Source organism: Euprymna scolopes, chromosome 14 (genome assembly GCF_053919585.1).
Source record: "Euprymna scolopes isolate OS-2025 chromosome 14, ASM5391958v1, whole genome shotgun sequence".
Classification (NCBI taxonomy): Eukaryota; Metazoa; Mollusca; class Cephalopoda; order Sepiida; family Sepiolidae; genus Euprymna; species Euprymna scolopes.
Genome location: NC_136495.1, coordinates 125,958,221 through 125,974,807, shown reverse-complemented (window position 1 = coordinate 125,974,807; position 16,587 = coordinate 125,958,221). Strand labels below are relative to the sequence as shown.

Sequence of the window (16,587 nt, the reverse complement as noted above, 5' to 3'; positions counted from 1 at the left end):
AAAATCAAATAAAAATACGGGGAATAATTCTATCAATAAATGTTATAGTAATATTTCTTGTATGGGTTTCTTCCAGCAATTGTGTTTATGTTGAATTCATTTTTCCTTTCTAAGTTAAGCATAGCTCTCTAAATAATCTGCTGAACTAAAGGATAAGTGCCCTTTCTTATCAATTATGAATATTCATAGAACGGTTTTATAAATGAATCAACTTAAGGAATTTAAATTTCCGCTAGAAGTTATATTACTAAGGAATGATTGTATCAGGGACAGAATCTTATCAAACACCGTTTGCTGATAACTTTAACTAGGGTACTCTTCTGATGTTCCACTATTTATGACATTATCATTACTTTTTTTAATTTTTTTTAATGTTCTGTCCCAAGTTATAATTAAAACTTTTCGTTGTGAAAGAAAATTAGTTATTATTTGAGCTCTCAGTACTTAGGAGGATAGTACGGAACATGCTAAAAAAAGGAAGTTATTATTTATAAAAATCGTTTCTTAATGAGTAAAAACCCAATTGCCCTGTATACTTTTGGATTCAATAATACTGATGGGTTAGGTGTGTCAGAAATTTCGTGAAAAATATTGAATAATTCACCCCGTCGTTCCAAGCTTATAACTCCTCGAAAAATGTAATTCAAGCCCTAATTATTTTTAATCAAAGAAGCAAGGACCAATGTTTCATTAAAAAAAATAATAAAATAATCAACGTATTTAAAAAAAAAAAAAGGTTTAAACTTCGGACTTTACAGGCAAATTTCTAAAAAACACAATTTTTTTTTAAATTTGAATATATTACTTATTGATCTTTTATCTTCAATTTGTGATATATAAAACTTTGGTGAGTAAATTAATTATTTACATTTTAATAGACACTTGATATGGGGGGCGTGAATTAAAAAAAACGTTCGTCTAAAATATTATATGAGGTTTATCGAAAAAACCATAACATTTCACATTGACCCTGAAAATATCGTAAGCATTGAATCAATAGAAAGATTTTGATAGATTTTTAAAGTTTAATAATTGAAAAATACTGATCTCGTAAAATTAATTTCATTACTGTTTTTAAAAAAAAAATAGTTCTGTTACTTTTAAAACAACTTTATTAGTTTATTTTGGAAGTATAATCCATAAAGAAAATAAACAACCCACCTTTTAAAGAGAAATTACGAGTTTTTTAATATTTTATTCGCAGTTTCGTGTTAGGGGTGTCAAAATTCCTACAAACAAAAATTCTGATACACCTAGTGATGGGCTTCTTAGCAACTGGTGAAAATTACAATTTTAGGCAGAAACAACGAATTTAAAGAAAGGACAAACAAGCATAAAATGTCAAATCCGCGCGTTGATGACTCCTTGCTTAGCTAGGTTTAAATTATTATGAATGAAAGAGAGGGGGTATACAAGCAGTTCGGTGTTATATTCTTATTTCTATCTTTTAGAAAACTGTTCACACGTGTTCGCTTAAACAATCTCTCAAACGCATTCTTGACAGTGATTAGCCAATATAAAAAAAACTAGCCCCTACTTCTCTCAGAGTACTGCCTATTGATATATTTTTTTCGCCGAGGGTGTGTAGCCTTATTTTACACTAGAGGAATGAGAGAGAACCTACGCTTTTCGATCGGTTGCAATTTCCATTGTCAAATAACATTTTTACTAATTGATTCATTTTAACCATTTTTACTGGTGCCATTCTTAAGGTGCCACTTTTCTGGCTGTACTGCTTCTTATTGTTTCACCGGTTCTGCGTCCTTATTTATTAATATTTTACTCATGTTTTAACTAATTTTTCCCTTATCGTCTGTTTGCTGATATATGCATATATATATAAATTCGAAATATATCAAGTATTTACTGTCTTTAATTTAACATTTTTTATACATTTGGTTTCGCAGCGTTTTCACAAGCGTTTTATTTGCATGAAGTAAGGTTATATTATTTTCAATATTGAACGAAATTCAAATTTTCGTGTTTTATAAAAAAAATAATTGTTTTACAACATCCGAATATTTTCAATTAAATGGCCTTACATATATGGTTGAACTTTAAAATAAATATTTCGTTTACTGGTCTGATCGTGTATATTGTTAAATAATCCGAACATTGATACAAAAAAAAATATTTATAAACTAACATTCTTGTAGATGTGATTTGCTTGTATTAATGCCTTAACAGCAATATATGTACTTATTGGTATCCGTAGATTGTTCTGCACACCATACGGCCAGCGCTGCTGTCACTATTTCAAGCGTTGATATACGGATCAAATTTTAAGAAGATACTGAAAAAAGTCATAATAGATATGAGAAAAGATGAAGCTTTGATGAAATTCGCATTGCCTCTCGCTTTCAGTTTTTCACTGTTACATCCGTTTGTGTCGCAGGTTCGAAAGCAAACAGTTTTTAACCGATGGTCCGTATGATTCCTGACAATGCACTTTTCCTCCAGGTGAGACCTTACACAATCTCGTGAGAACAGTAACTGAAGACCTGAAAGTATAAAAAAGTTAAACCAACATTAAATTCGTACGATTAATTATAAACATATATGTGTTTGACATTAAACAATGTAAAATATTTTTATTTAATATTAGCAATAATAGACAGATTAGAAGACCGACAAGCTTCATCTATATTTTGGATTGATTCAAACGGTGTCTAATATTTGATAGAGATAGACACTGAAAAGTTACTAGCGAATGACACAACGTATATTGTGAAAGGATACTTGTAAAATTGACAAAATAGCATTTATTTTATTCCAAATCTGAGAAGGGAAAATGTACATGTTTTTTTTTTTAAATACCAAGAGAGTTACTTGGATTCACAATTCAAGAAATGGTTCATTTCTCATTTTAATTAATCCTGTAGTCGATGAATATACGAGGGTCGATCCCAAAAGTTCAACGTCCCGTTTTTAAATCAAGAACTAAAATGTCCGAAACGGGTGTATTACTTTAAAAAAAAGAGTGACGTTTTGGCCTCCAAAATTTATTTTTCTATATTGTAACCGTTATTCTTTATGACATTTTCATAGCTTCTTTGCTGTCAAGATGGTCAGTGTCTGGTCCGCTATTTGTAAGTCACGTCACTTTCTCTACTCTGAGATTTAACTTCATATCTTAATTGGTTTCATTAACGTTCCACAGACTCCAATGAGTGTTGATCTGTTATTATTTTTAATACGATATTAACTGACGCATATCTGCGTCTGACGCAGACCCATAAGTGTCGCTTCCTTTGTGTCAACGTGTCAATATATTCAGAGAGATGTAAGTTTCAGGGCATGAGGTCCAACGCACAGTCATAATAATCAACTGATCCAGTCGGACGGAATTTAAAACAAGGGAATATTATTTTTGGAAAGCACCCACGGGCAATGAAACCTGAATTCCATATATATATATATATATATATATATATATATACATATATATATATATATATATATATATATATATATATATATATATATATATATTTACATACACAGCTGGTAAAAAATTAAAGACCACTTTAAAATCTTTAAAAAGAAACCTTTTTTAAGGATAGATGTTTAACTCTTCCGAATATAGGTTACTAATAAAACAATCTAAAAGTTATGAAACAAAAAAGCTAATTTCCCAAGATTTATGTATTAAATCTATCCTTAAAAATAATTTGATTGTAATTTTTTTATTAGCAATGTATATAAGAAGTTTTGAAAATATATATAGTAGAATATTCCTCCGCGTTTCATCCTCGTGAGAATTCGTCATGCTTATATATATATATATATATATATATATATATATATATATATATATATATATATATACGTGTGTGTGTGTGTAAGTTTCTATATTGGCAGCAAGTCACTATTCAAGCATATCTGATTGAAAACGACGGAGTTATTCTTTTTCACGATTTTTCTGGATATCTTTTCGATTCGCCGAGAGGTCTTTTTTGTTTACATCGGCATATTGTACAGAATCGCGCCCCAAAGTTGTTGTTCAGCCATATTCCACTCAAGCGTTTTGTATCGGTGCGTCCAATTATGATCAGGAGCGGCTTTTGTTGTTGTTGTATGTTTTTTTTTACCTTTGAACTTATTGTATTTATAGTTGTTTTTTTATTGGCTAAAGGTAGGTACAGGATGTGCATATATATATATATATATATATATATATATATATATATATATATATATAATATATATATATATATATATATAGTAAGTTATAAAATGTATATGGCGATTAAGCTACACTGAATATTCCGTGTTTCATCCACTCTAGTATTCTTCAGCCTGAAGAATCCTAGAGTGGATTAAACGCGGAATATTCAGTGTAGCTTAATCGCCATATACATTTTATACCTTACTAACAAGCTCTACCTACGTATTGAGAACTTTGGAAATAAATACTTACAGTTTACGCATAAATCTATACTTTCGTATATTAATTTTATGTGAGAAATTAAGTAGTTATATATATATATATATATATATATATATGAATTATATATATATATATATATATATATATATATATATATATATATATATATATATATATATATAGTGTGCGTGTGTATGGGTTATTGACATCTAGTAGGTCTAGCAAGAACTCAAAATTAACATTAGATTACACGCATAAGTATTGGCTCTACAACTAATCCAGGAGTATACTCGTAACTCCTTATACGGATATATTGTTTCAACTGTCCTTATCTTCTCTCAAGCCAAAAAACTAAAATATACCCGTTTTATGACCAAAAACTTAGTAAAAATGTTATCAATAATCTGATTAGTATAGAAAAAAGCGTTTGCCTCGTATCCTGCCCTCACTGATTAATGTCTGTGCTGTGTAGATACATTTCTCATTTATAAACCCTAAGTAAAAAGATCAACAATTCGTGAAACAGCCATTTAATTATACTTTTCTAACGAACTACATTGCCTATTTGTCATGTTTATTGATGTTTACTTTTTTTTACCTTCTATTATTTTATCGAATTGTTTGTTCAAGGCTGATTTAATGGCTCTTGGAATTTATTATCTGTCCTTTTTTGTTTTCATTCACCTTTCAATCGATTTTATCACTGACGCTACTGATCCGACTTTTTATGAGCTGCCGACCTGTCAAGAATGCGACCAACTGTGACACTAAGAAATGGTGAACAAAACACACCACACAACTCTTGAACATTAGATTTAATTTTTTCTACTACAATTCGTTCATTTTATTTTTCTTATTTACATGAACACAAAAAAGTGCGTTATATCAGTACGAATATAGTATTTTCGTATTAATAAAATGACGACATACTTCGCTTTTGTTTATCTCATTCATGTCCAATATTTACGCATTAAACATTGCTAAAACCTATCTTATTCATAAATGGGCAGTATGTTTTAAGGCAGCTTTTTTTAAATTACATTTTCACCCCAAACAAGGCAAATTGTCACTTTGATGTAGAGGACTACTATCAGGGGTATGCACTACAGGTATACTAGGTGGGGAGGTGGCGAGTTAGGAAGCAAGATATCGGTTCACGTTACACTTGAACTTCTCTATGTCAGTAAAGTTGGGGAAGCAGGAACCCGGAAGGGAATTCCAAAGTCTAGCGGTTCTGGGGAAGAAACTACTGGAGTAGAAGGCTTCTTTTATCTAGAGATCTCTATTGTGAAGAGGCGGGATTTTTCTGCGTGACGGGGTTGTCAGGGGTGTTTACGTCGAGGGGGTATAAGTGGTTGCATTTCCTCTGAGCATTCGCAATACTTGTAGAACATGCAGCGGGATACTACATTTCGTCGATGGGACAGAGTTTGAAGATTACATGACAGTTCAGGACGTATCACGTTGGTTACACTCGTTTGACCTTGTCTGAGGTCTTATTGCTAAAAGATGAACACGTACAATAGGTTTATGAATAGTTGTGCATTTCTAATATATAGAATTTACAGATGGTAATTTTCTAACTGTTACATAAGGTTGGTGGCAGTGTAAACTATTAGATACATATTGCATAATCGATCCGACCAATAAAGTAGTAGTGTGAATTCATTAACTAACGAAGGTTTACGGAATTTTCTGTGTATGATTTTCTTAAAGTTTTATCCCTTGACTTTGTTGGAGCTTTTTATTATAGCTAGTCCGTCATCTCTATATAGGCCGATATCCGTAGTATCGAATATGCTTGTGAGGGTATATAGAATTAATAATCCCACAAGATCTGATGCCTCTGCAGAATCTCTGGCAACCAGCGCCAAATCAAACGAATTTTTCATTTTAGTTTTCATCCATTGGCTATTGTTATTTATTAGAACAGATGTTCTACATTTTTTAATGATGTTGATTTCTTCAGAGGATATATCAGTGTATGCCTCGGCCAATTCTAGGGCAATGTTAAAAAGTTCTTCGGATATACAGGGATAAAAGTCTATTATGTCAAAATGTATTAGCGTACATTTATCTTTGTTTTCTATATTTTTAAACCAACTTTAAAAAATCATACACAAGGAAATGAAAAAATTAGGCCTAAAAGCGGACATATCAGCTAACATGAAAAAAACTTCCTGGACGTCACGTTAAACTTAGATAAAAACACACATGAACCATACTTAAAAGATAACCCTACTCCAATTTACGTAAAACCTAAGTCCAATCACCCACCGTCAATTATAAAACACATTCCTAACTCGATCGTAAGTAGACTCAGTAATAACTCAAGCGATGAAAATGCATTTAAAATGTCAACCAATACCTACGAAAAAGCCCGAAGAAATAGTGGATACAAAAATATCGATATCAAATATAAGCAACTAAACACCAACAACTATAATAAAATTCAAAATAGAAGAAAAATAACTATAATTTGCTATACGGACCCATACAATCAAATGTTAACAACAAAACTTGGCAAGAAATTTCTAGATCTTATCGAAAAACACTTTCCCGAAACCAAGCCCTTACACAAAAACTTCAATAAAAATACTTAAAGTTATCTTACAGTTGTTGTGAAAATTTAGAGATGATAATAATAGCACATAATTACAAAATAGTGCATAAAAACAGCGTAAACAACAAGAAAATAAACAATAAAAAAGTAGACACCATGACAAAAATAAAACCAACACTAGCAGAAATAATAATAATAATAATAATAATAATAATAATAATAATAACAATAATAATAAAAATAATAATAATAATAATAATAATAATAACAATAACAATAATAATAATAACAAACCAACCCCGGACAAGAACAACCATAACATGAATATAAATACTTATAACGAACAAGATAAATGCAACTGTAGACACCGCACACTTTGCCCAGTTCAAAATGAATGTCTAAACAAAAAGCGTAGTTAATCAGGCAACAATATTTGCGGAAGAAAAACCGAATAACAAGAAATATTACGTAGGCATGACTTCCTTAGATTTCAAAACCCGATAGTATGACCACAAAAGTACATTCAACAATAAAAAACACCGTATAAAAAATAACACTAGCGAATAAATGCTGGTAACTCAAAGAAAGCGGACATTCGCCGGTAGTCGAATGGAAAATAATAAGACAAGCTACCCCGTGTAGGCATTTAGACGTCCCATGTAAATTATGCCTTCAGGAAAAATTTGCTATCCTGTACTTTAAAGAACCCCAAAATCTATTAAACTGTAGAAGAAAAATAGCAAATAACTGTGTTCACAAAATAAAACTTACTCTAGGATAGCGATACAAAATAGCTTTAAAACTAACAAAAACAATAGAAAATAAAAATAAATAAATTAAATAAACATGAATATACATAAACGATCACACATATATGTATGCATATATATGTGTATATATATGCATATATGTGTGTACACATATGTATATTTATATATATAAAAAAATGAAAAGGGCTGACTTAAACCACTAACCTAGTTCTAAAACAGATCCTTTGTTCGATAAAATGCATGCCCATTGGCTGATAGGAAGGGTTGCGCTGGATACTAGAAAGCTGATTGGCTAACTAAAATCCTCAACAGAAGAGGACCATATAAAAACGAGAAACAATCACAGAATTCGAACATAAGCCTGACGAATCCTAGAGTGGATGAAACGCCGAATATTTAGTATACCTTAATCGCCATATATAATCATCATCATAATCATCATCATCATCACTATATAAATAAAATGAACTCATTTTTCCCGTCTGATTTTGACATTAATAGCATTAAAAATCAAGATATTTCATGCAAATATAATATGCACAAACGGCAGATCAATATCTGAGGTGTGTTATAGGCTTATTATTTCTCAAATTCCTCGATAATCTTAGATTTCTATACTTTTTCTGCTGAGAAGTCACGGCCAAAATCGGTTAAGATCAATGGAAGTGGTAAAATATTTTCTCTCTAATAAAGTCCTCCTCCCCCTGCCACCACTTAACACCGTTTGGGGATCGTTCACAAGGAACAGTTGAGAAGAGAACACCGGTTTGGCTTCGTAGTTCTTCCATGTGAAGTTATTTAAAATCACTAAACTAAGCTGCAGTGCTCTGTGGTGTAGTGGTTAGCGTGCTGGACAATTCACATTATATTTTCACGTTCGCGCCGACCTACCGTAGTCTTTTTTTTTTGTTTTTTTTTTTTCCGAAACAACTGGAATGAACTTTTCTTGGTGGCCGAACTGTTAACGTTGCAGATGTTTTTTTTTGTTTTTTTTCACACTTTATTTTCCTACTTTTACTCATGACTCCGGGTTTGATCCTTCCTACTTACCTACCATAACATTTTTTAAAACTTCCCCCCCGTCCCGGAAACAAACACTAGGGCAACGCCGGGTACCCCCGCTAGTATTTTATAAATTACTAACTAGCTCTACCTACGTGTTGAGCACTTTTGAAGTAAATACTAAAAGTTTACGCATAAATCTATACTTTCGTATATTAATTTTATGTGAGTAAATAAAGTAGTTATATATATATATATATATATTTATTTATTTATTTATATATACATATATGTATGTATGTGTATGTGGGTGGGTGTGAAAAGAGAGCGAGAGAGGGATACGTGTGTGTTTGTATGTAAGAGTGTATTCGTGGAATTGTATTTAAGTAATTATGCCCCAATGAATATTATAATAAGTAAAAGTCTTATGTTTAATCCTGATGCAATAAATACAGTGGGCGATACATGTTACATATATTATTTATTATAATATATGTTATATATAATATATGTTATATATATATATTATATGTTATATATATATATATATATATAGAGAGAGAGAGAGAGGGAGGGAGAGAAGGAGAGAGAGTAGAGTGCGAGTGTCTCTGTGTACTATACTCGTACAACCAACACTACTTGAAAAATCATGACCATAGATGGCATGAGGAGCATGCCCCATCTACAGATGGTGCACACCATTGTTCATGATTAAAGCTATATGTAAAGTTATAGCCTATATATATATATATATATATATATATATATATATATATATATATATATATATATATATATATATATATATATATATATATATACTGTTCTACAGCCCACAGTACCCGATCATGACTAAACTTTACAAGGGATGAGGCACACTTTTTTTCACATTTTTCAATTTCAAGGTCAATTTTTTAGGTCGGGACATTGCTAATATATATACAGAGTGACGCAAAAAGTACAAAAAGCTAAATGGAGGTCATCTAGCATATATGCTGTAGAACGGAGAAAAAATGCCAAATGTTTTGAGATATGTTTTGACTATTATAAACTACTTATCGCCAAAGTTTCATTTCATTTGGACAAAACACTAAAATAGAGAGTTGGGGTCCGTTTTTATTTGGCAACCCTATATATATATATATATATATATATATATATATATATATATATATATATATATATATACATTTATATATATAAAGAGAGAGGGGGAGAGGGAGAGTGGGGTGTAGCCTGATAGAGATGGTTTCTGGATCAATAGATTTCTTAAGTAAGCAATTTTAACTTACATTTTAGAAAGAAAATTTTAACTATTATTACATTTCCTGATCAAATTGTTAATATAATAGTTATTACTTTTGCTAATTACAGTTGTTTCGATTGGTTTACATATTTATCAATTGTGGGGTATTTTGTTTTCGAATGCAGTAAGAACATTATGTTGTGACTTACTCGCCAGAATTTATTTTATAATCTTTGAAATCACTGCTCACAATTGTAATATTTTTGTAATTTTAAGGTGTTTTTCTTCACGAAAATGTAAAAGTACAGATCTTACTGAACTCTGAATAGATTCTACTATTCTTATTTCGTGAAAAATCGAAATAATACAAACAATTTGTTATAGATAGACAAGTGTTTCGTCCTAATTACATACAATACTGAAGAACGTCGTAAAATGTACAGACAGTATTTCACTTTCAAAGAAGAATCACAAGAAGACATGTTTCTTCATTGTTTGGAGTAGGAAAAAAGATTGGAAATGAAAAAAATTAAGTAAACAACGGTAAACAAAAGAACGGCATAGAAACACAAAAATAATCGGCTTTAGATTTGACATATTCTCTCATTGTTATTTTTTCTCTCTAAAAGTTAATCTTAAACACCAACGGAAAAAAATAAAACTGAAATACAAAATCAATGTAGTGATGAAAGATAGACAATAGTCAATATACTTACGTATATTATAACACATGCACATATATTTATATATTTATATAGTAATTGTCTGTGTTTTTGAGATGAGGTGTTTTCATTGATTGAGATTGTCGGGCTGACTTCCTCATCTTGGTTGTTATCGTCACAATGTTTCGGCAGTTTATGCCCTGCGGCCTTCATCAGGTGTTTTGTATCGAACTGGGGAATCGTTTGATAGGAGTTTTGAACCCAACCCTTTATTATTATTACGGGGGGACCGTGTTCGGACTCCAGCTAGGCTCTGGGACATAGTTGCTTATTCTCTGTCTTGAATGTTACTTTTTACTGCCTTCGTTCAGGAGTGAACTCAGCACCTTTTGGGTAACTGTAAACTTTTTTTTTAATGTTAACCCTATGTTGTTATTCAAGGTTTTCTCTCTCTATCAGAGTTGTCCAAATTGCATTAAGCTCTATGGTTGGTTTGGTCAGTAGGTTGTTATGTCCGAGCATATGAGCTGTTTCTTTAAGTTTTCTCACTTTCCAGTGGGTCTCTCTGTTCATTATTTTTAGTTCATCCTATAGGGGGCGATGGTTCCCCCTCTCCATCCAGACATGGTTGGCTATACTCGATTTTTCCATCTCCCTTTTAGTTAACGCTTTTCGATGTTCTTCCACCCTTACTTTAAGGGGGCGGCATGTTTCACCGTTGTAAACCTTTCTGCAACTGCATGCGATGGAGTTTATGCAGTTTTTCGTCATGTTCTCCTCCATGCGGGGCTTCACTCGTACCAGGGGTCGTCTGAGTGTTGACTCGCTCTTGAATACCGTCCTGATGTTATAGGGGGCACATATTCTCTGAATCTGTTCGGAGATGCCTCGTATGTATGGTAGTCATCCCATATGTATATATATATATATATATATATATATATATATATATATATATATATATATATATATATATACATCAGAATAAAATTATCTAATTATCAACTGGTATGAACACCTTTGTTGATATTTCCAGGAAAAATGCCTACTTCGGAATACTACCTTGTGATGTGGATCACTCAAAATATAGTTTAGGGCATTTTACCACACTGCTATCAAATACATTCACTTCGGATTTAACCATGCAATTTTGATTTGAATATTTATATCCTTTGCCTCAACTTTACTTACTCTATGATATTTAAATACTTTAAAAAAACTTTTCATTGTGATTGTTCATGTGTCACTGACTTTAGCAAATAAGTTGTAAACTATTATAATTATTTGCTAATATTTTCTCCTCTGAAGAGATGGTAGACATCGAACTCCTATAGGATAAGGAGTTATAATATTTCAAAAGTATTCTTTATCTTACACATAATAATAAAAATCTTTTGATTCGAAATGTAACTATTTCATGTCATAAACTTTAAATTTATTTTATGACTAAAATTTGATTGTGATATATATCGATACAGATATATATATATATATATATACATGCATATATATACATGTGTACATATATGCACGCATAGATTATTAATACGTGCAATTACACACACACACACACACACACACACACACACACATATATATATATATATATATATATATATATATATATATTTTTTTTTTTTTTACAGGAAGTCATTACTTACCAAGACGCCAAGTAATTGGAAAATACATGATTGGACCGTTATGATCGTCACAAATATAAAGTAATATTTAGTCGTAGGTATCGAGTATAATTTTATTGTTTTAGGTTACTTCTCAACAAACACTTGTTTGCATTGAACTTGAAGACGACTCTCATATTATTGGACTCTAAGGAAGGCCAGTGAAACAGAGTTCACCGAGCGAGTTGTTCAAGGAAAGATATTCTGTTCATAGAATCTGTGTTTATATTTAAGCACATATGGAGAGTAGAATATATTGTTTGTTGCGAAACGAGTGTGTCTTGTAAAAGTGTGCAAGTGGAACCATAGACAGAATTTATTACGAGCACTTGCAAATAAATAAAAATAGCACACTGACAGTCTAAAATCGTGTTTTTCTGTGGGAAACAGGTTGCAGAGAGGAAAATGGCAAACCGTTACTAGTTTAAGTCAATTTTGAAGTCTCTCAAGGCATCATATTGTCACCGAATACCTCCTGCCCTGATGTGGTAAGAGTACTCCATCCTAAGACGCACTTGACTTTAATACATGTACAGAATGGAGTGATCGGTGAGATATCTACTGGACCTGCAGAATGATCCAACCATTTTCCCGGTGGGTTTTGCGACGGATTTGATGCATGTGTTCCAATTTAAATCAGGAGTAAACGCCAACGCCAGACGTTTCCTCCTAACTAGCCATTTAGTTCAGTTGGAGCTAGATAGGGTTCAGAGATTTGATGATAGAAGAAGCAACCTTGGTTTTAAATGTATGAAATCTACCATTGCACCTGGTGTTCAAGGTCAGCCGATCGATAATCAGAGATCTTTATTATTACCGACCTTTGAATGGTTGCGATAGATGGGAGTGTTAATTGCATAAAGATTGACATTTTGGAGATCATTAATGAAGATGAGAAATAGAGTTTGGTTCGTGATTGAACGCTGAGTAACAAGAGCTTGGATACTATGAGCTTCTAATTTCTGTCCATCGATAACTATTCTTATACACTTAGCTGGAAATCTTGAAATGTACGCCATTATGTCACACCCTATCAAAATGGCTTGATATTTCAAGAACAATTGTTCTAGAAACGAAGCATCTGTTTAAAGATCAACTAATCGTGTATGATAGTACTTTTATCCCATTAGCTGTGTATCTGAAAGAGCAGAAAGCACATTGGGTAACACTGATTTATTTATTTTTGACGAGGTTGTTGAGCACGTATCTTTATTTGACAGTGGCTAGAACCTAATGAGTCACAAGAGAGTTGCTCTGTCCTGGTATTTATAGGGTCTATCTCCAGTACATTTATATACGATACTAAGAAGATTGATGTGGTTGCCGAATGTGTTTAAAAGCATGGCTAATAAAGTAATGCTTAAACAGCTTTGTAACTTTAGGAGCTATTCTGCTTGAAGCTTTTCTGGCAGAATGAGTGGAATGCCTCCAGGAGCATTTTTTTCTGAAATCAAAGTTTGATATGCTGTTCAACATTATGCAGATATATTTATGTCACATTCCGTGTTTAAATGTGCAAATACTGGGGATAGGCGACCCTGATTGCAAAAGGTAGAAATTGCTGCAAAATTCTTTAAATAAGATTTTGGCTCTGTCATATGCTCATAACATTACCGCAGTTTAATTGATAATGGTTGAGATAGAAGGAGAAGCACTTGTTTAGGATATTATTATTTATTAGAAAATAATTTCTGGTAGCCAAGCCTGATTGACTGATTGAGTATCGGACTCTCTTGATTATGACTTTACAGGTTTACTAGCAGTACTTAACTCAGTTATCATTTAAAAACATCTATTTACTGAAAAGCTGAAATTAAAAAAAAAAAATCACAAAATCTAACTCAGAACACTGCCAGCTATATAAAGAACTTTTGTGTGAAATTTCATAAAAGTCGATCTGGCTCTTTTCGAATCCATGAGGAACGAACTCACAGACCCACAGACACGAAGACACACTAAGAAACTTTATTTTGTATAGTAGAAGAGATCTTCCGTTTTGCTAAGTTTGAATGACTTCATATATAAGAGATTTTGTCACCATGAATTAAATGTAAACCTACCATTATAATCTGTTTCTCTTACTATTGAGCAGTACATATTTTCATTGTTTTCTGGGCACGGCGTTGGTCGAGGTGGAGATTGTTCGCATTCGCCGTAATAATTATCTTTCCGTGAATCACACCGGGAACATAATATTGACGCTTGTATTTCTGCAAGAAAAAAAAATGAAAATGTAAAATATTTCATAATCCTACAAATATATCGGAACAATAATTAATATATATATATATATATATATATATATATATATATATATATATATATATATATATATATATGTATATATATATGTTTGTGTGCGTGGGTGTCTTTCTGCGCGCGTGTGTGTGTGTGTGTGTGTGTAGCTTAGGTTATAGATATTGAAGAACTACGTAAACTGATACCTTCTGAATAAACGACGATTAGAGCCGATTAATGATTGATGATTTGTGAAAATAAAGTCTATTTCTGTATTTGATCAAATCTCTTCAAACTAAAGTTTATCTACAACACAACTTAATTTACATGATAATTTGCGACAAATCAAGCTTGCTCTACCCCTAGTGTAATTTTCTTAATGAATATATTGCATTAAGCTGTTCGTTGTTTTGTATGATATTTTTTGCATTCAATGTATGCGCGCATCATTTCAACCAAGTACACAGTAGAACACATGTGTCATTTAATTGTTCTTCTCCTTTGACCTAAGATAACATAAGGAGTTATTATATGTTGTCCAATCACATGGTAGAACGTACATGCAATTTTTTCTCTTATTATCAATTTTCTTTCATCGTTTTAAGTTGCAAATATTGACAACTTCGAAAAAAATCGCTTAAAATAAGAACGCACCAAATATTTAAAGGATAAACGTATGCAAATACATAATTAATTGTTGAGCGTAAACAGGAGGGTTGCCGTTTGAAAAAAAGCTTCTTTCATCACGTTTGAAGGTTTAGTGTAGTATATTCATAAGAACATGTTGAATAGCATCTTAATTTTCTAATCAAAATTCACAAATTACAATCATTAATACATTGAAGTTTGATTTGGTTCTGTGTTGTCTAACGGAATATCAGCATTTTTGCAGTTATTTAATGCCTAATCCAGTTACTTTTGAAATAGTATACATGTTGGACCCAGTTATTTTGAAGACAATTTTTTTTATTTTTCAAGCTCTTTGTATCTTCAATGTCTAGTTTGTAGTGTTTGATTTGGTTGTTCTGTGTTACACATGTTAACCTTTTGGGGGGGTTATTGAATGCTTAATATAATTATTTTGGAAATAGCATTATTGTTGAATCCACTTATTTTGGAGAAGTCTATCATTCTTCAAGCTCTTTGCTAGTTTATAGTGGTTGGTATGGTTGTTATATTGTGAATTGTATCGTTTTTGTTCCATGCCCAACAAAAAAGGAATACATTTTTCAATGCTAGAAAAAAAAAGGCTTGCAGCATTAATGTTTACTAGCAGGACCCGTGGAAATTCCACGGTAGTTAAAATCTTTTAAAACAAATCAGTAAGAAATTCCTTATTGTTATAATACAAAAATGAACATATGGAAGCAAGAGAACAAAGAACTTTAGATTCAAAGTTTATTGAAGGGCAATGCGGTCGTAACTGATGCTGTTGATATTGTTAGGAAGTGCTGGTGATGATTGAGGCGGTGACAGGGGCATCGATCAGCTGCTTGAAGTGAGAATTGTGGTCAGTCAGCATGTTCTTGGGAGTCAGACTGTGAATTAAAAAAAAACTGTGACATTGTTGACATCGATTTTGTGAAAGTTCTGATGACCCCAAGTTGTTTAATATTCCAGGACATTTTTTATTACACGTGTGAGTAATGAATAGGTCACAGAAAACTGCCATTGCATCTTGATGAAGCGGTTGTAGATCCCTAGGACTTCCTGTAAATGTAGATGGTAGAATAACTGGTACACCAGAATAACCATCTTCATTCCTTGCTAAATGATCGATTAAGCCAGCATATTGAGCAGCTCTTGGTTGACTTTGATAGCTTTTAATGAAGTTAAATAAGCAACCGTCAACTTTTACATATGCAATAGACTTTTCTATTTATTTTGAATTTTACTCAATGAAGGTTTGGAAATTCACAAACATTTTTTAAGTCAAATTATTGATATAGGTTTCAATTAAATAAAATATACTGTAAATCTTTTAACAAGAAATACATATTTATTTAAACCATAATTATTGAAACAAAGTATTTTACT

The 16,587-nt window shown here is 31.8% G+C and overlaps 1 protein-coding gene across 1 annotated transcript in view; it reads right to left on the bottom strand.

Moving 5' to 3' along the window:
* Positions 1 to 1,162: 1,162 nt before the first annotated feature.
* The window catches only part of LOC145293263 (uncharacterized), a 270,144-nt gene continuing 254,719 nt past the window's right edge, over positions 1,163 to 16,587 (bottom strand). The window contains exons 2-3 of the mRNA XM_080139858.1: positions 14,373 to 14,522; positions 1,163 to 2,501 (exon numbers count right to left, since the gene is read on the bottom strand). Coding sequence (XP_079995984.1) covers positions 2,257 to 2,501; positions 14,373 to 14,522 — 395 coding nt within the window. The 3' untranslated portion in view covers positions 1,163 to 2,256. The remainder of the gene's footprint in view (positions 2,502 to 14,372; positions 14,523 to 16,587) is intronic.